General features: G+C 31.4%; 2 protein-coding genes across 3 annotated transcripts in view; one reads left to right on the top strand and one right to left on the bottom strand.

The window, feature by feature from the left end:
* Positions 1-1728: 1728 nt before the first annotated feature.
* LOC130452690 (uncharacterized) lies at positions 1729-26069 on the bottom strand. 2 transcript variants are annotated; one of them, XM_056792089.1, is made up of 4 exons: positions 25973-26069; positions 8434-8628; positions 6964-7101; positions 1729-1898 (listed from the first exon to the last, which is right to left on the bottom strand). In XM_056792089.1, the coding sequence occupies exons 1-4, from the start codon at positions 25985-25987 to the stop codon at positions 1740-1742; spliced, it is 507 nt and encodes a 168-aa protein (XP_056648067.1). In that variant the 5' UTR covers positions 25988-26069; the 3' UTR covers positions 1729-1739. The 2 variants fall into 2 exon arrangements, 1 of the variants encoding a protein (XP_056648067.1); XR_008910990.1 differs by lacking the exons at positions 1729-1898; positions 25973-26069 and adding exons at positions 2882-3013; positions 13139-13216.
* LOC130452689 (serine/threonine-protein kinase OSR1) overlaps positions 13156-26069 on the top strand; it is a 35095-nt gene continuing 22181 nt past the window's right edge. The window contains exons 1-2 of the mRNA XM_056792087.1: positions 13156-13445; positions 23423-23527. Of these exons, the coding sequence (XP_056648065.1) occupies positions 13396-13445; positions 23423-23527 (155 nt within the window). The 5' untranslated portion in view covers positions 13156-13395. The remainder of the gene's footprint in view (positions 13446-23422; positions 23528-26069) is intronic.

Raw genomic sequence — 26069 nt, 5'->3', positions numbered from 1 at the left:
CGGGTTTGAAGAGGAGAGTAAGATGATCTTAATTCCAAATGTTCCAGAAGATCGATGAAGGTCTTTAAAATTGCGATCGTTTGAATGGGAATGGCTGTACTAAAGGCTCAAGTAAAGCTAGAACAATCAAGGCCGTCTCTATGGATAGGTCCAGGAGACACAGTTTTAGGGCCCCACTCTATGTTAGACCTAGTCTAGTCTAAATTATACTTTCCGTTTTGCAAATGTCATATCTTTGACATTAGAAAATCCAAAATATATCCTGTCTCGCAATCACACAATAAAAAAAACTTGTCGAATCTGCCATATGTTCGATGTTTGAGATTGATTCGAGTTCCCTCACATCCAAAATTATATCCAAAATATCTGCAGCACTTCCATGCTGATTACGAAAATTTTCAGGATCCGATAGGTTGTCATATGGAAAAGCGACTCATATTTTTGGTCACTGGCATCGCTTTTACATAGAATTTCATTCATAAACAATCCTTTTAATATAAAAACTCATCAGTATAAGTAAAGTTACTTTTTAAAAATATAAATCAGAATCTGAACTATTACAATCAATATTCACCATCATTTCATCAGTAATTTTGTCCATCTTCAACATTTTCTCTACTGCCCTTATTGCTACAAGGTCAGAGTCAACAAGAAGTGATCAGTGCACTGAATGTGAGTCAGTCTGCTGTGAAACGTGAGGAGTTGTTATGAGTAGTTAGACAGTCAGAAGTATATAGCTAATCTTGAACTAAAAAGACCAGCTAAGGGTGTCAAATTAATCCTAATCAACCGAGTAGCACGTCTACGATTTGCTAGAGAACACGTTAAATGGACTGTCAAAAAATGGGACTCTGTTCTCTTCGGAGACGAAAGCAGAATATTTCTGCTTTGTAGCGATAGGAGAGGACAGGTCTCCAGGTCTAAAGAAGACCTGGAGAAAAATTCGCGTGGTGTTGTATGGATGGTTTAGGCAGGCATTTGAAAGGAAGCAAAGATTTGGTTTTTATTGAAACTGGTGGTGAAAAAGGGGGATTCGGAATCGACGAACCAATACATGGAAGAGATGCAGGGTAATGCCCGTCCACATACTGCACGCAAAATAGCATCGAAATTATTATTTTGACGAATTTAAGCTTGTATTTCTTTACTGTCAATTATAACCCTTTTCCGATGTTTAACATTCCTTTACGTTTTTTCGTTTGATATTTTTTCCGAAAAAATAACTCAATAACAACATAGACCACTCATAAAGCTAAAAGACTTTTGGTTTTGAGATACTAGAATCAGAAAAATAATGGAAGCTATAAATTTTTTTGCTAGAGACTTTTGAGCGCGAGCGTACGACTTGAGTCGATGTTTTTGTTCACGGGTGTATTATGAATCCTGGCGAATTTAATAAGGATAATCCGATATTTGGATTGAATTATTACTTTTTAGTTAGATTTTGATAAGTGTGAAAACGTGAGCAAAATCGAGGTATACAGGTGAAACAAATAAAAGCGTGTCGATCAACGGAATTATTTATAACAATTTCCATTTGTGATTTGTAAATGAAATTCTTGGTAGTGATTATAAAATGTTTTTAGAATATATTTTCATACAAATCTGTTTTTTGATTATGGTATATTGAAACCGATATTTAAGCACCTAGATACTGAAGTGGGTGAAAAGAATTCTTGGAAATCAAATAAACAGTATATATATTTTCAATTTATTGAAACACGATTGGAATGTACAGTCTAAAGAAAATGGTGTTTAATGTGATGTATACAGTTGCATCCAACTTTAACTGGTTTTTCGTGTGGTTCTAACGAGCAGTTTGTTGATGGTGCTATCAACTGTCTTGCGAAGACTAAAGTCCTTTCTAGTGTTTTACATTCTATTAATGTACATATGTCCTATAAAATAAAAAGTGAGGTTATTTCATAGATATATTTTTAAAAAAACACGCTTTTGGGATACTAGGATACTAGGATAATTAGAAAAAAAAACGTGGAGCGCTTTATTACGTATTTTTCGTACATCGAGCTAAGTTCGACATTTTTTTTTTCACCATATAACTAGTATTTTTTATTTATTATTGTTTTAAATTATTTTAAAAATTATTTTCAACTTTTTAGTTCGCTCTGATTTAAAAGCGTGTTTTTTAGTTTTTTCATATTATATTTCTCACATTTTAGGATGGTTATTTTTAATTAATAATAAATTTCACTTAAAACAGGTAAACGAAACAAATTCCGATTAAGAAGAAGGGAAACCAACTAAATTAATAATAATAATATGGCGAATGACATTCAGACAATCACAATTTTTTCATTTCTTGTAAAAATCTCCAACTTCTTGTACGATCCACACTGGAAATTGACTAATAACTGGATGTTGTTTGACATAATCATTTTTTCTGTGTCTCGTATACCTTTTTGATAAGTCACGTATAAAATATTTTTCTATGTCGCGCCATCGCAACGTTATAAGCATATTTTTTCTATGGTCCGTTTGATCGTATTTACAACCCGCGTTTTTTTAAATTGATATCACCCTCCTATATTGGCTTCGCTGCTTATATACCTGCATCTTGTCGAAATTTATATCGAGCCGTAAGGGTGTAGTTGGTAAGGTTGTCGAAGTGCTTGATTTCCAACACGGATATCGGAGGTTCGAGTAGTGATAGAAAATTTTATGCTTATAATATAAATATTGAATTTAAAACCGAGGGTTAAAGACATAAAATCACTTTTATTGATAAGATATTACAAAAAACAGATTTTTTGGCCAAACAACTGGACTAATATCTGTGGTTTAATATTCTAGAAAATAAATACGAATGTAAGAAAAGTCGAAAATAATTTACTAAATATTTTTTATTATTATATATTTATATAGTTGTTATACATTTGCATCCTGCTTTTATTTTGACTATTTCCATTCGCCAGCATTTTTCATCAACTTTCTTTTTCAAAAATCTGGATAATTTATATACCGATGAACAATTAAATTCGGAGATACAACTTTCCTAAAACAATAATTTGAATTACTTCGAAAAATAGTATCAAGATTTGCATTATTGCGTTATCTTATATACAGGGCGAAAAATTCGTGAAAATAATGCCGTAAGAAATTTTCTCATACAACTCTTCGTTTTTGCTGATTTATTGCTTCTATGTTATCATCAAATTAAAATCATTGAAGCATGTTTCACGTAAATCTTTTGCTCTTTGCATTTCATAAAGACTTTGTCACACATTGTGGTCCCAGAAGTACCTGGCCTGACCTAGCCATGGCGGTAGTTGCTGTTTTAGAATGTACACAATCTATACAGCACAAGTTTGAAGACCTCACGTTGATTAGTATTTGTTTGGCAGCTATTAATACTGAACGTTTTCAGTGGTTTTGTATAACTTGATATAATACTTTTATTTGAAAGGTCTAAGCCCAACCAATATAGAAGCTGAACTAAATTTTACTCTGAGTAGGACTGCTCTTCAGTTCTCAACAGTAAAATATCGGGTAGCAGAGCTTAAACGAGACCAGCATTGAAATGGTGAACTCCAGAAATGTTGACGAAAATCCATAGAAGCGGTACTGGATGATCTGGTTGAAAGTGCGTGAGATAGCAGATATAGTAGGTATTTCAAAAAGTGCGTTAACCGAAAATTTGGACATGAGAAAGCTGTGCGCCAGATTGGTTTGCTCACAATTGAGCAAATCCGAAAAAAAAGAACAATCAAAACAATATGGATTAAAAAGGGAGAACCAGCTTCAAAGTAGGCAAGTACCGTTCCATCTATAAGTAAGATCGTGGCGTCGATTTTTTGGAATTAATTATCAACGGCGAGTTTTATGAGAACTTATTGCTTGAGCAAAGGAATCAAGCAAAACCGGCCGCATTTGGCTAAGAAGAAAGTGTTGATTCATCAAGATAACGCACCAGCTCACACATCCGTTATTACAATGGCCAGAATCAATGAATTAAAATTTGAATTGCTACCTATTCGCCAAATTTAGTCCCTCGGATTATTTCTGTTCCCAGACTTAGAAAAGTAGCTTGGTGATGAATTATTTTCTAACAACGAAGGATATACGTTGAAAAATAAATAAATTTCTCTTTGTTTAGCCTTCTGGGTTCATCATCGCATTACAAAACGGAGATCGTGGTTATTGTCGAAGCTCCACTATAAACGTCATTCCATAGAAACGAATTTTCGCAGCTTTCGTCGCTGCTATAGTTTATCGCAGCTCGAACATAAATTCCCAATATCTTACATACAAATGTCTCTATACCTTTCGAGAAGGAATCATCTCTCTTTAATATTTAATTTCAGGTTAAATTCAGACTCAAAATTAAATCTAATTGGAACTTATCAACATCGTTGCGTGAAGATATTGGAATGTTTTAAACTAAATCTAATTTAGAAGAAAATTTTATTATAGAATTAAACTTACCAAAAATATTATCCTTAGAACAAATATCACCTGCACGTTATTAAATCGAATTTCAATACACAGGGTCCTTCACGACGAGCTGAATCGATATGCATATGAGAAAGTACTGGAACGAGTGTTCTGAAAATTTGCGTGCATGGGTTTTCCGAAATGCTAAATGCTAAAATAATTCCAGTTCTCTGAAATTTCCGGTTATACCGGAAGTGACCCCAAACTTCGTTATTTTAAACGGAATGCCATGGTTTTTATTAAACCTTTGGAATCTACACAAAATTTCAATACAACTTTATATAAGGCATAGTATGCCTAAAGTCCACCATTTTTAAATTATTTCACATTTTCGAAATTTTTGTACACATGCAGCCCTCCACTAAAAAAATTATATTTCTAAGTTTAAGTGAGTCAGGTCCAATATTTTTGGACTTACAGCTTTCAAAATCTGTGTAAACCTCGACAAAAATTTATATAGGGTATTCAGAAATTTCGCTATCTAAAAACTTCGAAAACTTAATTTTTTCAAGTGGCAACCCCCATTTTTTTCTTTACCATTGTTTTCGTAGAAACTTGGAAAATTGAAATCTTGATGGTTTTTAATTGTCGGTTGTCTGGAGCGACCAAAAAAAAAAAACAAAAGCTTCTATATAAACAAATAAACAAACAATGAAAACAGTTTGACATTTAAGCGTTACAAAAGTGTTCATCATGTCCCATTTAGGATATATTAATGAAGATTATTTATTGATATGTTAGCTTTTGTTTTTTTTTTGGTCACTCCAGACAACCGACAATTAAAAACTATGAAGATTTCAGTTTTTTCAAGTTTCTACAAAAACCGTTAATTTGAGATATATTTTCTGAACACCCTATATAAATTTTTGTCAAGGTTTTCACAGATTAAGAAAGCTGTGAGTGTTATTTGCCCAAATCCAAAAAATATTATCCCCGACTCACTTAAGCTTAGTAATATAATTTTTTTAGTGGAGAGCTGCATGTGTACAAAAATTTCGAAAATGTGAAATAATTTAAAAATGGTGGACTTTCGGCATACTATGTCTTATATAAAGTTGTATTGAAATTTTGTGTAGATTCCAAAGGTTTAATAAAAACCATAGCATTCCGTTTAAAATAACGAAGTTTGGGGTCACTTCCGGTATAACCGGAAGTTTCAGAAAGCTGAAATCATTTTAGCTGAAACGAGAATTTCGGAAAACCCATGCAATCAAATTCTCAGAACACTAGTCCCAGTACTTTCCTATATACATATCGATTCAGCTCATCGTGAAGGACCGTGTACATAAAATTTCTAGATATCAATTTTTTATTATGAAATTCTTGTATCAACACTTCTTTGACGATATTGTTTCCATAATTAAATGAAAAAAAATTTTCTCACTTCACAAAATATCATTTTCATAATAAAAATCAATTAAGCTCGCCAAAACTTTTGATTTTAGAACTGTTCGACATAACCGAAACTTGATAAAGCCTCTACGTACTTTTGAGCGAAATATTTTAAAAACTGGTCTAGAAGGTGTCGATGTAAGTAAAGTCATACCAAATTAAGGAATGAAAAATTCGGTAAACATCTAACAAACCGTCAATCCACGTGAATTCATTATCTCTTCTGTTTACCAATGAAAACATCGAATCGTAAACATAAATAATGCATGTCTATTGGCCGAAGCTGTCGGAAGGCGCATGTACACAATTTCTTCGAAATATTCCTGCGATATGCAGTGGTGTGGCTTGGTGAGATTCATTTAATTCATAAATTTTATTTAAATAAATAGAAATATGGCGTTCTTTAGACCATGGGCGAATGGAGAGAATGAAATTGCACTCAAGATTTTATACGTAGGACAGTTTAAAGTTCATATAAGGAGACACAAGAGAATTCAAAAAATAAAAGGTCTTTTAAGACCAAATAGTAATATACTCCACACCGCTTATCATCCTCTACAAGGTCTAAATAGATCCATCTTTGGAGTATTGTTGCTACATCTGAAGCAGGGCTCTCAAATATACTCAATACAGAAAAAAGGCATTTCAACTTAAAGGTGAACCAGAGTTGACTAGAAACTTGAAAGGCCGCTAATCTGACCATGTTTTACAAATACTACCAGGTACTTGCTCATCCGAGCTGTTCAAGATGATCCCATCTAGAATAGTATTTACAATATCTATTTGACACACAGTCGTAGCTTCATGAACACCTGAAGACGCCCAGAACGTCAATTATCGAGACTCCTACTTTTGGAAAAGCTCATGTATGTGGAATTAATTACCAAGTCACATATTTCCTGAACAATATAACCTACAGAAGTTCAAGATCAATATCTACAGGTATCTTCATAGGGTAGGCACCACTCGATCTAATCGATAGAATTTACCCTCTTCTACTTTTTTTCACATCAAAAAAATAGCTCGCACATATTTTCTTGACGAATGCAGTATTGCCAGTTTTCTAGTTCCGAGGAATTTCAAAATTTATACAGTGGCCGTTGTATAATATGTTATTACCTGATCTGTGATTCCGTTTTCAAGTTCTTGTTGAGCTGGTACGCACTCATATTCATGATAATGTCGAGGATGATACTCATAACCGTCTTGTGGATGAGTTCTTAACACCTTCCGTACGGTACAGAGAACTGGACTTTTCTGGAACAAATTGAATTGATACTGTAATGATTCAACGTCACTCAATGAAAGAATTTTTGAGAAATGTATCAAAGCGGTGACATAGACTAACGAATACAAGGGTTGTCTTAAAAATTTCCGATTTTAAAAAGAAACAAGATAAAACAAAAACTAAACGTCGAAGAGAGTTGACATTTTATTGCGAATCTTTCAAAACTTTTTAGACAACCCTCGTAAAATAAATATTATTATATTAATTTTTTTGGGAGGAAACGATGAAGACATAATAAATAACAATTGGAGAAGAATAATTAAATTTTGTATTAGGAATGGATTGATAATAAGAAACTCATAAGATATAAATAAAACAATATAAAAGAACACACGAAAGATATTTTAGAGAGCTGGAAGGAATTCAGCCGCAAACGTAGAAACTTAATAAAAGAAGAAGAGTTCTAGGAGAGAAAATTACGGAAGAGGAAGTGGAAGAAGGTATAGGGAAAATAAAAATAGGAAAAGTGTGTGCAGGTGACAACTTAAATGCGGAAATGATAAAATATTTAGCAATGTATATTGCAGATAATCAATTTAACATGGGACATAAATTTGATATCTAAAGAATAGGAAAAAAATCGATAGATAAAACTACATAAAAAAGAAAACGACCTAATGTGTGAAAACTACGTACCAATATGCTTCTCGTCATTTGGTTAAAAACATATACGATAAATCATCGAGACAAAGATAAGAAAATATACTGATAAGGAAATGGACGAAGAGCAAAGTGCATAAAGTAAAGAAAAACAAACGGTAACATATACATATTAAGGAAATCAATAGAAAGGAAAATAGAACAGGGAGAATAATTACATATTACATTCATCGATTTGAAACCTGCATTTCGACTCAATAGATTGAAAAATAGTATGAGATAGTAAGAGGAGATGGAATGAGACAATTTTGGAGAAACTCAAACAGGAACCCATAAGAAAAAAATAGTTAAAACATGTTTAAATTGGTACGGACACGTAAAGCCTAATTAGAGAAGCAAAAAATATAAGAAAAAAAGGAAAGAAAGACCCAGGAAAACTCGGCTGCAACAAGTAGTAGAGGAAGGGAAGGAAAAACAATACGGCTGATGAATGGGGGATCAGAAAGAATGCAGAAATGGATAAAAGGAAAGTAAAAACTAAAATATCAATGACGCTTGAGAGGCCAAAAAGAGTTATAGAGAAGAGGATATCAATTTTGATAAGTAATACTAGTCATTGGATTGAATAGATAGAAGTAGTTCCAATAACCTGTTTATTAATTTAAAAAATATTATTGTTTTCAAAATAATTCTACCTTTACCTTTGATCTAAGATCTGTGGGTTCTTTTTCCTCCGTATCGATTACATTGTTCCTTTTATAATCGTCTTCAGTAATAAGTTCGTCGTAATTTCCGTCACTTTCAGCGTATTCATTTAAATTCCTCTGCCAAATATCCCCAATTCCATAATTCTTTGACGAAGCATATGTTAACAATAATAAAGTAATCAGAAGAATCTGAAATTAAAAAGAATAAAAGTGTTAGTACATAAGTTGGATGATAATATTCTTGGAGACTTCATTCGGACCGAATATCTAAAGCCTCATAACATCTATGTATCTAATCTCTTCTTTTTTCCATGCTTCTCTATCTTGGGACCGTTGCGTACATTTTGGTCAATTTTAAATATCTTCTAGCCAACGTATTTGTGGTCTTATTCTTTTGTCCTTTGTTCCATTTTTTTTATCTTTAGGACTGTCCTACGAATTTCCACTTTAATTTCGACACCTATCTAAAGACATCCTTATTTTTGTTGTGTTATGAATCTAGTTGTTTCTTTTGCTGCCACTTTGATGTCTAAAATTTGTCTTTCCATTGATCCGATTGTTTTTTCTATTATATCGATTTTTTCTTTTATAAATGTCCAGTTTTGACATCCGTTATGTGACATTACGCAAATCTCTTGCCATTTTACTGACTTGGGTAATCACTGGTTATGAGGACCAACTAATAATGGATATAGATAATATGAAAAAAGTGAGAAATCTTGCTGAGCCGATTTCTTGAAGAGAAAGTGGAACTTTTGAAGAGAGAAAATACTCATCTTTGGACTAAATATCCTTCAAACGATAAAGATTTAATTAATTTTGTGTTCATGGTACTCCTAACGACATCTTTCAACAGAGTAAACACGCGAAGTGTCTGTTCTACATAATAATTTCCTATTTAACATTAGGCAACATTGCACGAATGTAATCCAGACAGAGATACAACTTCTCGTATTGAGAACCATTAGGATCTGTTAATCATCTAGTTAAATGATACAAAGTGTCTCTTATTTTACCCTCCATTACTGAATTTTTGTCTTATATTAATGCACCTACCTAACTTCTATTTATTATTGCATTCGTTAAGATTTATTGTACAATAATCGCTCCTAATGAGAACCAAAGTTATAGGTAAGCAATTCCAAGTGTTCTTTAGAAACTTGAAGTTGTATTAACGTATCAAATTACTTATATTTTATATTGATGTGACTCTAACGACAATAATAATGATTATTTATAACTTTTGTGTACAATAGGATTTTGGTATTTTAAGCGGTTTGTAAACAGATACGGAGGTTCTTAATAGTTTGTCGTTCGACATTCGTCGAGTACGGTACTCGGATTATTGAAACCTAGTTTAATTGATTATTTTCTTCCATAATAAATAGTTTTTTACAAAGTAGTTTCAATGTTAGATACATTACAGTGTCTTCTCTAAGTTGAATGGAGTAAACATACGACTGCAAACGGTCAAATGCAATGACAAAGAGAAGAAGGAGGAATCCTAAAAGAGGATAACAAGCAAACTGTTTTAATAAATAAAATGTTGGGATTATGGATAAGGTAACGGTGTATATATGATATTTATGAAATAAAAAACTAAATACGTTATCAATTGGAAGATTATTTTATTTCACTTAGAATTTCGGAGTTATTCCTTACAATGTTAAGTATCGGAGAGAACTAAACTACCTACTTCCTAAAATAAATACATTTTGGATTTTAAAATCCACTCTATAGGTTTGTTCCAGACTGTTAGTCGGGACCGTACTTGGAACGGTTATTGGTAGCGTTTATAGACATTTTCTGCGCAATCTCCAACCATGCACGGCTCTTGTAACAATACTTGATATCAACCAAGTGTCAAAAAGACATTCCTAGAAACGATCGACTCTATCGCGTAGAATATGCACCGTACCAAAAACGGTTTTTTGATGGGTTGGATCGAACCTATAACTGGTTTTATGACCTGTAGATCAGAAACCTTTTTCTTCGACAAAGTTAAAATGTCTTTTACAGATATTTGAAAGTATAGGGCACATTATGCTCAAACATGTGAAATGATTGTTTTCTTACAATGTAAGTAATATTTCTATTTTTATATGTAACTATTCTTAAAAACTACCCTAATACAGTTATTTAAAAAAGGTTGAAAGTATGAAATCATTTTATTTTCGATTTTGAGTAGAAAAAATATATATAATTTAAATAAAACAAACCTGATACATAAGTTTTTAATTTAATTCAACCCCTAAAAACTACCCCTTATCACATAAATTAGGGAAAAATTTTTTTGAAAGCTGAAAGTAATAGATTTCGTTAAGAAAATGAAAATGAATTGTTGCTTCTGATATAGTGAAATATTTCTACAATTTTTTACCCCCTATAAATATATATAAATTATTTTTTTGCATGTATTTATACATGTGGGAATCCAGGTATATAAATACAAAGGAGACACAGCATGTATAAAAGAATAAATACTCTAAAAAGATCAAAAGTTAGACGTTTCGTGATTTTCCAGCATTATCCCTAGAAAAACGTTCTTTCCTTCCCAGGGTTTCTTTCAAATAATTTTTTATTTGGAATGGGTTTCCTGGATTTTAATGTGTCATTTGAACGTGGCTTCTTTGATTTCCCATTTCTTTTACAGTCTAGGATAGATAGAAAACTGAAAAATATTTGGGGTTTGTTAACTAAAAAATTTTCGTCATACGTATTCAAGATAAAGTAAATACACATTTTTTACGATTCTGGCGCAACTACTGGCAACGTTGTATTGGAATTTTATACGAATATGTTTTGGAAGCTTATACATCCAATGAAATTGTTTTTATGTGTGACTCTCCTAGAGGGCGCTAGTTACACGGTTCGTACCAAGTAGTATTGACGTTTCACGATTTTCCAGCATTATCCCTAGAAAAACGTATTCGGTTTGTTAATAATAACTCGGCTTCTCTTTAAACTTTTTCTTCTTCTCTTCTTCTTCTTCTAAGCCCTTTTCTTCAAAGAATTTTGATGTTAAAAAGTAAAAAAGACAATACTTTAAATGCTTATATCTCGTTTAATTTTCAAGCTACGTGAGTTTACAAAAAAGCAAAATGTTCAGTAAAATAAAAGATAAATTTTAGTTACAAAAAATTCTTTTATTGGTCCAATAGTTTTTGAGATTTTTTGAAAAAATAATGTTTTTTTTTTAATGGAAAAAAAATTTTCACATTAAACAACTTTTTTCAAAATATACGTATACCAAACCATTAAAACTTTTGGAACGTGTTGTTAGGGCTTAAACAAAGATAATTTTATATGGGCTACGATTAATTTTAATTTTGCCGCACATGATATCAAATTTACCGACATTTCTTTTTCAAATTCGAGTTACTTAACTTATTTTCGTCATAACTCGCTTAATTTTCATGCTAGACAGTTTTATAAAAGTTCATTTTAAAGGTCAAAAAAACGTACTTCAAAAATGTTTATTACAATTTTTTATGAAAAATTGATCCTTTTACCGTTGTTTGAGCTCAAACCTCTGCATTAATTTACGAAAACGAAAAAATTGGCTTTCAGTGACTCATAAGTTGCTGAATATTATTTAAGAAATTTAATTCATACTGACTAATTTCTTTATTTTTTATAAGCTTCAATTTTGATAAGTGTAATTTTTTCCTGAAAATGCGTAATTTTCGAGTTTTTCATGAAAAAATGTTGAAAAACGTGTTTTTTTTAATTTTCAATCGCGAATAACTCAGAAATTATTGAGTTAAATAAAAAACTTCACTCTACATTTTCTTCATAAAATTCAATTCTGTATCGAATTCCGGTGTTATTTGGAAATTTTAAATTTCCATCCCCGAGTAAGGGTAGCATTCACCCCTGGGGTAGAAGCATACATTGGAACCAAATCAGGTTTGTTATTTGCATCATTTCTGATGCAAAATACAAATATTGTATTCTTTTACATTAAAAAATTTATATTTTTCGAATTTTTGTATTTAATTTTAACACATTTCGACATTTTTCAGTGCATATATACGAGCAAATTTCATCACAATTTTTCGCAAATAAATCCACTTATGAATAACCCCATACATAATCTTACATTCTACTTAACAGTTAATACCTAAAAAAAAATTTTTTTTATTTATAAAATACAGTGTGTTTCAAAAAAAGGTGATTCCACCTCTAGAATAGCATAAACTTTTTCTTTAAGATAAACTGTGTAATTCAAGGGATTAAAATCGCATGATCGAGGAGGCCAATGAATCGGAGCTTCTAACTCCACCTGTACCAATTCATAAAATAGTTAATCAACCAAATTACGACACCTTCAATAAAAGTGCGGTAAAAGAGATCTTCGTTTTTTTTAGCTTTATATCTTCTAATATGCTTGCTTAAAAAATCCAGATACATATCACTATTAATTTGTTACCTAAAGTTGCTGCCCAAACATTAAATTGAAATGAGTGTTGGTAATGTGGATTCGCATCACACCAGTAGGGAATGAAACACCCTGTAGATAAAAATCAACGACTTTCATATGAGGTATAAAAATTAATTGAATTTATTTTATTATGGTACATATTAAACTTGATTTGCCTCGTATATTAAGCAAAATTCAAACGCACATATCTACAAACTCATCTCACCTACGTTTTAGTCGCTAATTGGCTTTAATAGATAAATTAGGAATATTTACCAGTAGCCCCTTCAATCGAGATACGTAACTGACAAAGTTAATATTCAAAGACAAATATTTTTCAACAGATCACCGTCATTAAACCTCGACAAGACAAAAAATCATCGTACTTGAAAAGAAACGTGATATAAAGTTGTTTCTCACATTGGTAGTGTTTATAATTTAGTCTATGACGATAACTATCTAATGAAAATAAATCATTTTTAATAATTTGTGGGATGAACTTTGTGAAAAAGTGATTTGGTGCTTGTACGATCATGTTGACTTCCGGAGAAGATGTTAGTAAAAACCCTAATGGAGATAACACGTTAGTATATATTTTATTTTTTGTTTATTAAAAGAAGAAGCAAAATATTGTTTTAATTGAACCGTCGACAGGGTCGTAATAAGCATTTTCTCGATTTTAAAAATCGTTTTTATAAGATATTTTCTTATTATTATTTTTTGCATATTTTCCGAATTATAATTTTCTTCTTTCGATATATTGACAGATTGTAATTTTTGCAAAAGAATGCAGGAAGTGATTGCTCGTATGAACAACGGAATCAGCCCTCTTATAAACGCTTAATAGATTTAGTTTAACCTAAATTGTTGTAACAAAACCGGGCTACTTTTGATTTATATTTTTCACATATACCTGATATAGTCTATTTTTATTAATGAGAGAGTAATAAACTGATGAAGCATTCGAAATCCAAGTGCGTTTCACATAGACAGTTAGAATATTTTTTCATAGAGTATTTTTATGAAATAACATGTATGAATATAATGAATATATAGAGTATACACTTATATTTTCATCTAATCGAACTGCTTATATAACTTCCAGGCAACTGAAAGTAAAAGAGTGTAATTTTTTCTAAAATGTTTCATTTTTCCACAAGGTATGTTAAGAACATTGGTTATACAGGGCTATACAGGATGCAAAAAATTTGGGAGTTTGTAACATGAAAGTAATGCTGAAAAATGAATTTTTCAATCGGTTTTTAAAACTGTACTCTTTGTGCAACTTGATAAATTTTATGCCTTATGCCAAGGAAATCGTTCGCCATAAGGAAACATTCTGAAGAAAATTATCATAAATTGTAAATATATATTGAAATTACTTATTAAAACAAAAACCAAACATTTCTAATTGGAATACATATTGTCGAAAATAGTTTTACTTACAAAAGGAATAAATTGAAATGTAGGAAAATTTATTTTTTCTACAAAAAAAACTTTTAAAAGCGTGTAAGATCTGTCTACTGTTGGAAATACTTTTCTAAATAAGAACGTATGCATTTTCCTTCCCAGGCTTTCTTTCTAATAATTTTTTATTTGAAATGGCTTTCCTGGAGTTTAACGTGTTATTTGAACATTTCTTTTACAATCTAGGATAGATAGAAAACTGAAAAATATTTGGGGTTTGTTGACTAAAAAATTTTCGTAATACGTATTCAAGATAAAGGAAATACACATTTTTTACGATTCTGGCGCAACTACTGGCAACGTTGTATTGGAATTTTATACGAATATGTTTTGGGAGCTGATACATCGAATGAAATTGTTTTTATGTGTGACTATCCTAGAGGGCGCTAGTTACACGGTTCGTACCAAGTAGTATTCAACATAACTTTTTCAATATTAGAATTATTAAGCAAAATTTCGAGTAAACTTAAACATTATTTAATTTCACACCAAAAAGGTACTCTGGTAAACTGGTAATCTCCATAATAGGATATTGTTTATTGTTTTAGGCAGCCCTTTTTAGGAAACACACATGTAAATCGAATGAAATACCTACATAACCTCAATTCTACAGTTTTTGTTTCAAGCGTATAATTTTGAGTCTCATAGAACATAAAACATAAGTTTGAATGATGTTCAAATTGTGCAATTGAAAAGAAACAATTGCTCGCTATTTATTAAGGCCGCTTGACATGATGCAAGAGAACGTGCAATGCAAAGCAAGACGCAATATTTCTTGATCTTGATCGCAGATGCAGTTCAGCCGATTTATCGGTTTGGTGCCATTTTTATTGCGTACAAGTTACTGATATCACGTTATATTTTCCAATGTTTTTCAAATGTTTCTTCATCCATCCATCCACCTCAACAAATTTTTGTACGTTTTCTCGTCAAATCCTATAGCTAAACTCATATTTCCTTTTGTTATATCTAGCCAGGGCCTGGCTCACCATCTCCTAGTTGATATTTTCTGTCCATCAGACAAAAACAAGGCAACAGCAGATATAATTATTGCCAGTACTGCACTGACTACTATTAAAATCTCCAAACAAGGAGTCTTATAATTAATTTCTCCTTGAGCCGGTCGAATTTATGGGTGTTACCTCTTTTTCCACGTTGTCTTATTTGAGGTCAATTTGGTAAATCAGAAGAAAAGTAGCGTTTCTTTAAAGAAAAAATAATTACTCTTCTGACTATGTGCCGCGACGAACATTGAATTACATCTCATCCTAAGAACGTGGTGACTATTATGTTCATATATAAGACTATGTTACTGCCAACATGGGTGGGATTAAATTTTGAGCATTTGTTCTTAATCAACATCATTTTTTATACGAGGGTAAGTCCATAAGTCCGAGGCATTTCAAATGAAACATAGGTTTTTAAATTTTGTTTTTTTCTCACGTTGTCTTCTTTGGAAAGATGAATTTTCTTTGAATTTGATAATTCCGAAGAAAAGGACTGTTTGGTGGTGACTATTATGTTCATATACCGGGTGTTAGGCAAATCGTTGAACATAGGCGGGGCCATTTTCATTTTTTTGCCTCTGACCCCGTGTAACTTTTTCATTTTTATAGCTAGGCACAATTTTTGTTCGTTATTAGAATCTTGGTGCATGGCATGGCCAATGAAAATTAATATTTGTCGCGAATTATGGCTAGAAACTATCTTGTGGACCGCCGAACTCCAAAGAAAAGTTAAAAACGATTTTAACTTCAACTTTGCGTTGCGTTTAAAAAAAAGTAAGGGTGATAGGAAGCTTCTGATTTTTTAAAAACATCGCTAAAGTGTAGGCTTTCTAACGGTATGTACTTTGTTTCGATTTGTTTTCCCTAAACCGATTTTTAATTTTTTTTACGTAGTTGGACCATTTCGACGAAATTCGACTCATGTAAAGTTACAGATTTCTTCTAAAATCAATACAAGGATTAAAATAATGAAACAAAAGTATCAAAACTTGAATTATTCATTTTAAAATCAGTTAGGAGCCCCTCATTGGTTATGCACGCTCTGTATCGGTTGCGTATTTCCACTGTAGTAGTCTGCAACAACATCTCTTGTTTCATTGTTTCAAATGGAGCGTCAATCCAATTCTTCACAACTGTGGTGTATACTAAATCTTTGGCCCTTCCTCAGACATAAAAATCGATAGAGATGAGGTCGGGCGAGCGCGGGGGCCAAGGAATTGGACCACCCCTAGCAATCCACGAGTTGGGGAAGGCGTTGTTTAAGAATTCCCTCACATTCAAGCTCCAATAAGCCGGGTAGCCGTCGTGTTGAAATACAATTCGCGCATCTTCCTGAAATACTTCTTCCACTAACTCAGGTAGGTCATTCATCAGAAATTCTAAGTAATTCTGTCCATTCAAATTGTCGGGTAAATAATACGGCCCTATTAACCGGTTGCCGATCACACCTGCCCAAAAATTTACGCTAAATCTTCTTTGGAAAGCTCTCTCTTGACGTGTGGGTTTGCAGGTCTTGGTGTCCAGTAGTGTAAATTAGGCTCGTGGTACTCCAAAAGTGAAAAAGAAAAAAGATATGATAATAAGCGTGCTAGAGTGAAACACTACCATTATTACCAGCTTAAGCATTCCACAGAGAGTAAAAGAGAGTGGGAATTAAAAAAAAACCTACCTGCTCAGTAACCATCCCAAAAAGAGCATTTATATTGTTTTCAACTTTGCATTTATAAATTTGGCAAAACATGTAACTTTGAACAAGTACAACTCTGGTTAGGAAAAAGATATCGAAACAAATTATATACCGTTAGAAAGCCTACACTCTAGCAATGTTTTTAAAAAATCATAAGCTTTTTATCACCTTTACTTTTTTTTTAAGCGCAACTCAAAGTTGAAGTTTAAAATCTTTTTTAACTTTTCTTTGGAGTTCGGCGGTGTACAAGTTAGTTTCTAGAAATAATTCGCGATTAATTTTCATTAGCCATGCCATTCACCAAGATTCTAATAAAGAAAAAAAATTGTGCCTAGCTATAAAAATGAAAAAGTTACAGGGGGTCAGAGGCAAAAAAATGAAAATGACCCTATCTTCCTATGTTCAACGATCTGCCGTACACCCTGTATAAGACTGTATTACTTCCAACAAGGTGGGTTTAAATTTTGAGCATTTTTTATTCTTTATCAACATCATTTTTTATACGAGAGTAAGCCAATAAGTCAAATGAAACGTAGGTTTTTAAATTTACGTGCAAGAAATTGCATTCAATTTTTTGCAAGATCAATATATTACATAGACGAAAATATCACGTCGCTTGCCATTATACAAGTGAAAGTAAACAATTTCCTAACCTCAAATTTCATTTAATATTTTGTGATCGGTTTAAAAATGATGGGCGCTGGTTAGCAAGGCCCTGGCTACGTATAACAAAAGGAAACATGAGTTTGACTATAGAACTGACTATAGAAAATATTAGTTGAGAATATATGAGGAAATATTTGAAAAACGCCTAAAGAAATAAATCAACGATAAAATTATCATCTTAAGCCAGATATACATTATTTACTGTATTTCGATTGCTGTTAACACAATTTGACATTCTGCTAGTACTTTTTATACATTAGATAATAATAAAAAACATTTTTTTAAAATCATTTATAGGGAATTAAATTAGTACGCAAGATTTATTTGATAAAATAAACAATTAGTTTACAAGGTTAAATATTACTAAGCACTTTTAATTTTTATACAACAATTTTGTGTTAAAATTATATCGAATGGCGAAGCTAAGCTCTATACGGCGTGGTAAAACTAATATTCGTATATAAATAAAAGAGGGTGTTTTTGGGAAAACACTACGACTGGTCTTGCAACTATTTCGATAGAATTTTATACAAAAATTAACATCGAAAAAAGAATATAATTTTGTTTCACTAAAAACTAAGTTTTTCTATTTTTCAATAACGTAAAAAACAAAAGAAAAACATTGATGTCTTCTGATTCAAAATTGTTTTTTTAAAACACTTTTAATTTGACTATTTGCATAATTATATTAATCAATAAATCACCTACAACATGAATATCAAAATAAAAATAACATCAAAATATAAATCTGTTTTAACAAATATACATTAATTTTTCCATAGTTTTTCGCAACTCAAAAATATGTAGCAGCCATCAATCAAATTATTTGTAGTTGTAAGTTGTAGGAAACAATCCCGTGACTTCATTTGCTTTAGCTACTTGTACTATTACCTCGTCTTCTACATCTTAGCTGCTCTAAGCAGACTTTACAAGATTTCCTTCTGGTTTCATTGGACTTTCTCATCAATTCCATTGATTTAATCATAACTTTAATAGATCTTATTTGTTTCTTCTTCTTTCTTCCGTAATAGATTTAAATCCTGTTCCTTCTTCCATTTTTTTCCTCATCCTGTGTCTAGATTGTCACTTCACCTCTTTCGTGGTCGACCTTTACTCTGTGGTTCGATTAGATATTCATCCCTTACCATTTTTACCATCCTATCGACTGTCATTCAACTTATTTGTTGATTCCATTGTTTTTTACGCTTTTCCAGAAGTTCACCTGAGAATATGTGTCTTGCTTTGTTTCAGATGTCCTCCTCATATCTTGTCTTCTACGTCTCCTTAACTGGTTATTTCAGTTTCAAGGTACTTCAATTTCATTCTCTGTCGTATCATTCGTTCTTATTTGAATCTAATGGGTTCTTTTAATGTTTTATTGTAGATAAATATTATACTGTTTTCCTGTGAGATTAAAGCTATTTAATAATCCTTGAAGATCATTTTCGGTACATATCATGGCGTCATTGACATGTTTCTATTGTACAACAGGTGAATAACTTCTTCCACTTGAATACAGTCAAAGGCTTTTGTGAGGTCTATGAATGCTGATTTGTTATATTATGTGGATTTCTGAACCAGTTATCAAAGGATCTTCCTGATCTGGATCGTTGCTGATCGTCTTCTAATGTTGTGAAGGATTTAATTGTGTTGACCTTCTTTTGATTTCAATTATTTGAATACAACTTCTTGTGACTTTAATCCTTAAACTGGCAAGATATAAACCGATGACTTTTTTTCTTGTTTTCATGATTTTTGGTTTTGGATTTGATAGAAAGCAGTATGGATTTCAGAAAGAAAGTAATACACTCAGTACCACCGTAGACTTACTTGAATACATCAGCAGGGAAATTGATAAAAATAAATATGTAGCTGCAGTGTATATAGATTTGCAGAAAGCTTTTGATACAGTGGACATAGAGCTAATGTTGGAAAAGCTAAACAAAATGGGACTCCAGGGAACTTATCGAAGGATCTTCCTGATCTGAATCGTTGCTGATCGTCTTCTAATGTTGTGAAGGATTTAATTGTGTTGACCTTCTTTTGATTTCAATTATTTGGATACAACTTCTTATGACTTTAACCCTTAAACTGGCAAGATATAAGCCGATGACTTTTTTTCTTGTTTTCATGATTTTTGGTTTTGGATTTGATAGAAAGCAGTATGGATTTCAGAAAGGAAGTAATACACTCAGTACCACCGTAGACTTACTTGAATACATTAGCAGGGAAATTGATAAAAATAAATATGTAGCTGCAGTGTATATAGATTTGCAGAAAGCTTTTGATACAGTGGACATAGAGCTAATGTTGGAAAAGCTAAACAAAATGGGACTCCAGGGAACTTATCGAAGGATCTTCCTGATCTGAATCGTTGCTGATCGTCTTCTAATGTTGTGAAGGATTTAATTGTGTTGACCTTTTTTTGATTTCAATTATTTGAATACAACTTCTTGTAACTTCAACCCTTAAACTGACGAAATATAAACCGATGACTTTTTTTTTCTTGTTTTCATGATTTTCTATCATTTAGATCTCAAGTAAGATTTCAAATTTTCAATCACATCTTTTGTTTCCTTTCTTTACATTTATATAGTCTTTTTAATTTTTTTCTTCAACTAACCATACAAAGACGACATGCTCTATGTCGGCTCAAAATAAATATGAATAATTTTTACGCAAGCCATTAAATTTAGATAGTAATTAATTTTGATTTGCTTTTGTTATATATTTTTGTTTAAATAATGGTAAAACAAGGCCCATGGCCATTCAATCATACCAGTTAAATGAGAGCAATAAATTAAGACATCAACGCATCTTAACTCAAAATAATTTTATTAAAAATAATAATTTATATATATAATAATACAAAAAATAATATAATAAACAATTTAATAACAATTTAGTTATCAAAAGCGTATTAATTTTGATTAAAAAAAGTCATATTAACTTTTAGCATAAACGGGCAAAGTATCAAATATGATAACTTCACAAAATGCATTTTCTAAAACAGAAAATCAGTTATCACGTTTTTCCTTTCTATAATTGCATTCAATACAGTATTATGAAGCTAAAACAATTTACCGAATTCCAAAAAACACTAAATTGTTTGTACAATAACAAAAAACAAATTACATTTTTAGGATGAGACGCCATTTCAGGGTTTTGTTGATAAATGTTGTTATAACTTACGTTGGACGTAAAACAATGTGACCAACACATTCACAATGAAATTCCCTTGCCCTGAGAGAATTAACCAGGTCCAAAGATTTACCGCCGATTTTTAAAAAAATTATTGAACATATGTGATACCATGCACGTTTAAGGGTTAACGGATTTCCTTGATTCTGTACGCAATCCTTCCTTTTTTAAATTTATTACTATTCTTGATATCTGATATACTATTTCAGATCCTAACATAAATAATTATAGGATTTTTAATTAACGGAACACATGTTTATTTCCGCCGGAAGTACATACTTTACATACGATCGTAGTAAATTATCGAACTTGAGGACTTTATTTATATTCGCATGAGTTAACAAAGACAGGCGATCTAAATATATCTTAAGATATATTACTTAATAACAACCTACTATAAATAGCCTTTATTCTTCATCGGCTGTCGTGGTTTAAGGTCATATTCATTTTGGACCTTGCAAGTAGAGTTTTATTTGTTATAAGTTTTATTTTAAAAAAACAACAAGAAATCAGGGGAAAGTGAAATTAAGATGAAATGTTAAAATACGAAAGAGAAAAGTTGCAAAAAGATTTATACGAATTAATCCAAATAATATGGAAAGAGCAGAGCGTACCCCAAGAATGGAGGAAAGCACTAATATGTCCGATTCCAAAAAAGGTGATGACTAATTTCCGGTTATACCGATGGTCGACTATAAATTTTTTATTTTAAATAGAACACCTTATATATTGGAATTTACGTAAGATTTTAGTATACTTTTGTCTAAACACTTTTTTCGAAAAATACATACTTTTTGAGTTTTTAATATTTTTGTAAAAAAATTTGACCGTTGCAGACCCTTGTAAATTATTTTTTTCACGTGAATATCCTTAAAGATATGAAAATGGTTTCCATTCGTTTACTTTTAGCAAGGTCAGACGTATTTGAATCTATCTTGGAAAATTTTTCATTTTATACAGGGTGGATATTAAAAGTATTCAAAGTTTAACTTCATAAATATCAAATTTCTTATTTTTTTCAAATAGAAACACCCGGTTTTTTCTATTTTAATGCATTCAAGGGTGAAAAATAAGTCAAATTTATGTATACTTTCCTATATTTATCTAAACCTCGCCGTTATCCAGATATTAAATGTTTTCTTTAAATTTTTAGAGATTTTATTTTTATCCGTTGATACAAGAACTAAGATATTACAGAAAACATTGATTATCTGAATAACGGTAAGGTTTAGGAATAAGAAATTATACATGAATTTACCTTACTTTTTACCACTAAATGCATTACAATAGAAAAAACCGGGTGTTTCTATTTGAAAAAAATAAGAAATTTGATATTTATGAAGTTAAACTTTGAACACTTTTTATACACACCCTGTATAAAATGAAAAAATAGAAACATAGATTGAAATACGTCTAATCTTACTAAAAGCAACCGTACAGAAACCATTTTCATATCTTTAAGGATGTCCTCGTAAAAAAATAATTTATAAGGATAAGATAAGGATGGTCAAATTTTTTAAAAAAAAATTAATAATCCAAAAAGTATGCATTTTTCGAAGAAAGTTTTTAGACAAAAATTTAACATAGATTTCAAAAATGTATTAATATACAGAACCGGAAGTCGGTCATCTTTGAAAATATTTTAGTTAAAAAGATCGTATCCAAAAACCTAAACATATAAATTTTCATGATTTAACTGTAAGTATTTTGCCATATACAGATAGTTTTAACTCATCGTGGAACACCCTGTATTGTTTCTATTTTTCATACAGTGCAGAATGAAATTACAATATAATTATCTCACACAATTAGTTATTTTAGACTTTTTTGGTCATGTAAAAAATCAAATACAATTGTTGTCTGAAAACCGGGACGTTGGACAAGCCTTGTTATAAACTTTTACCTCAACAAATAATCTGTATCTCAATAAATATCATTAAAGTGGTATTAATTCATAATTAATTAAAGTTTTCCATCAAATTGGACCGAATTTTTCGTATAAAATTAGAAATGTGATCAAATATAGAGTATTCCACTTTAAAAATTGTCTTATGGATTTATTTAGAACTTTTGGGACATCCTGTAAATGATATTAGATGTTAGCCGTAATTGATGTTCATAAGGCTATAAAAAAATGTCACCGTTTGCTATTAACCGTAAAAATGCAGATGAATCACTCTAATATATTTTTAAAACTTAATAACCACAAGTTGGGATGTATTACTTTACACAATAGCAACATTTTTTATGTATTTTGAAGATTGAAAGATTTTTTATAATTTTTTTTTCTCTGCACAGTTGACAGTTTGACTTGAAACGGTTAGTACACACGTGACTGGTGATCGGTACAGGAAAACCTTTCCGGTATACCGGACGTGTGTGCTGAGCTATATTCATCTATTTATAACAATAGAACGTGACATTGTGTTATCTACTGATTAATATTGCTATTTAAAAAGATATAATTCAATCTAATTCTTCTATACATTAAAATAAAAATAATTCTCTCAGATTTAATTTTCATTTTTTCAGAAACATTCGTAGAAGACGAACCGGTGTATATAAAATATCATCAGCTTCGGAAGGTTTTCTATTCAAGGACAACAGCATTCTTAGTACATTGAATATTGGAAAGAGGTATAGTATATCTGAAGTCAGTGTTTTTATTTAGCCACCCATTATATAAGTACAAAGAAACAGTTTTTCTTCGGAACAGCTGGTTACTATTCATAACGATTCACCCTATACACATGTCTTGGTAAGTAAAAACCGACATATACAAGAGTTGCTCTGAAAAGTTGGCGATGTTAACCTGATTATATCACAACTTATCAATAAAATTTAATAAATACATTTGCACATGCATTGAGAGATTATTCACTTAAATTTCAGCCATTTTGAACATTTAGTTTCTGTTTTTCAATCGTATAAATGAGTCGTTGTACGATTGGATATAACCAATTTTTGGACTTTTTTGAGTGACCACCTCTGCAGAACGTTCACCATCATCGGTGTCTGTACGACCTCGTTTAAATTCAGCAAACCGATAACAAATGGTTCTTTCCGATGGAGCCGAGTCCGGATAACACTTTTGAAAGCCATTGCTGAGCTTGTAAAGTATTATTTATTTGTAAAGAAGCAATGATAAATTGACAAACGAAATGATTCTGACTAATCGAAATGTTCTGAATTTTTACACTTTTGAAACTATATAAATGTCATATGGATTTGACACTGGCAGCGCCATCTGTGTGTCAATTACACGACTTAATTGAGTGATGTATTCATAGAGATATTACCATAGAGTAGGCATGCCTACAAGTGAAAGCGTCTCGCGAATGAAAAGAGAAAGAGAATCATTTATGTATTTCTATCTCTTTCTTTCGTTGCGTGCTGCGCATGCGTGTCTGTGATTCAGTGGGCAATGGTAAAGTGCGTACACGAAATCTAATCAACGCGCATGCGCCATTAAACAGAGACAGCAATACATAAATTATTCTCTCTCTCTTTCTATCGGCCAGACGCTCCCACTTGTATGGGCGCCTATAGCATGCCTACTCTATGTGTAATATCTCTATGGATGTATTACAAAGTTTCTATATTCGTCGGAGCATTCTGAATTCCATTTGTCAATGTTACCAAAGCAAATTCCTTAGATTTGCCTGTTTGGTATGTATTGACAAGGATGAAGTATTGTCCGCTTCAAAAAATTGACATTGACAACTTTTTTCATCGATGTGAGGTTGATTGATCTGAAAGTCTTGGGATACGTAGTGTTTTTTCCTAGTTTTAGTATAAAAACTGCTTCGAATGAGGCCGTCCTTTTTGAAGAAGGGTTGGTAAGATTCCGTACACTCCTGGTGACTTGAACGGTTAAAGATATAGCCCATTTTTTCTTTTCCCTTAGTCATTGCTGCAACTTCCTTCATAGCATTGCTATGTTTTTCCATTCTGTTTTCTGAGATCGATCTACTGCTCCCAGGAAAGTGAGCTTCTAACAATTTACCAAGAGCCGTGCTCTGTGTTTCTTGCCCTTCGCCAAGACCTTATGTCTTGTAGCCGTTGGTGTAGAGTCAATATCTTAAGCTTTATTAACGTGGTTTAAGCAAAATGAGTTAACTATAGGTTTAAAAGAAGAAGAACTAATTATTGTGTTACATTGGAAACTTTTTAAACAAACCTGGTATATCCACTAATTATCTTATAAATTTATTGATTCCGTTCCTGTAGGTGATTATTTGACCATCAACATACCAGAATTACAAAAAAATGCAGATAGTTATTTGCTCATATAAGAATTCTAACAATACAGATCATGTGGTAGAGGGTTGGGTATTTACAGTATTCAATTAAAGTAAGTGACCGTTACTTAAGTTTTACTAGATGCGATTAACCTATTAAACTGAACGTACAATATTTTGCCTCAAAGTCCAATTGCAAATAACATTTCTTGAAATAGTGATCGTAGTATTTTTGCATAAAAATAGGTATATGTAGAAAAGGATATGTGTGAGGAATATTTTCAAAATAACACTAAAATACCTAAAAATGGATGGAGTTTCAGGTAAATAGTAATTAGTAACATTTATTCACTTGGTTTTTATGCTCTATTTGTAAGATTTTGGATATAATTATAATGATTTGGTAAAACATAATTAAGCCTAACGTGTTTAATGTGTAATTGGCTGCCTAACTAATCATCATTAAATGTACTACTAGTTGCCTATTATAACGTCTATAACAATGGTCACATAGAGCGGACATAACGCATAGCGCTACTGCCACCTACCGGTAGTGATAGTGATCGGGAATGTGTTGAACGTTCGTTGTAAAGCCGTTTTTTATTTCCTATAAATCAAAACTATCATTTGATACAGTTAATTCTTACTCATATTAGTTATGTATGATATACAGGATAAAATAAAACAGCTTATGTTGAAATTAAATGCGGAAAAATCATTCAGATGCACATTTTATTTTTCAGTTTTCTTAATGTGTTTTAGTTTTTTGTCTCCTATTTGTTATACATTCATTTAATATAAATACATTATACATATTATTTCATACTATTTGAATACTTACTAAATATGAAGACATATCGGCGATACACCAATTAAACTGAACATTACAATATAGACAATTTCATTTTTATACTCGACCTTACTAATGCAAACACTCC

This window comes from Diorhabda sublineata, chromosome 2, assembly GCF_026230105.1.
Source record: "Diorhabda sublineata isolate icDioSubl1.1 chromosome 2, icDioSubl1.1, whole genome shotgun sequence".
NCBI classification, from domain to species: domain Eukaryota; kingdom Metazoa; phylum Arthropoda; class Insecta; order Coleoptera; family Chrysomelidae; genus Diorhabda; species Diorhabda sublineata.
This window is presented reverse-complemented; position numbering and strand designations above follow the sequence as displayed.

Coding starts and splice junctions, on each gene's coding strand:
- LOC130452690 (XM_056792089.1), bottom strand. Junction 7,102..8,433: donor CCACAGATCTTAGATCAAAG/GTAAAGGTAGAA, acceptor AATTTGTTCCAG/AAAAGTCCAGTTCTCTGTAC. Junction 1,899..6,963: donor AAAACGGAATCACAGATCAG/GTAATAACATAT, acceptor TTTATTTTATAG/GACATATGTACATTAATAGA.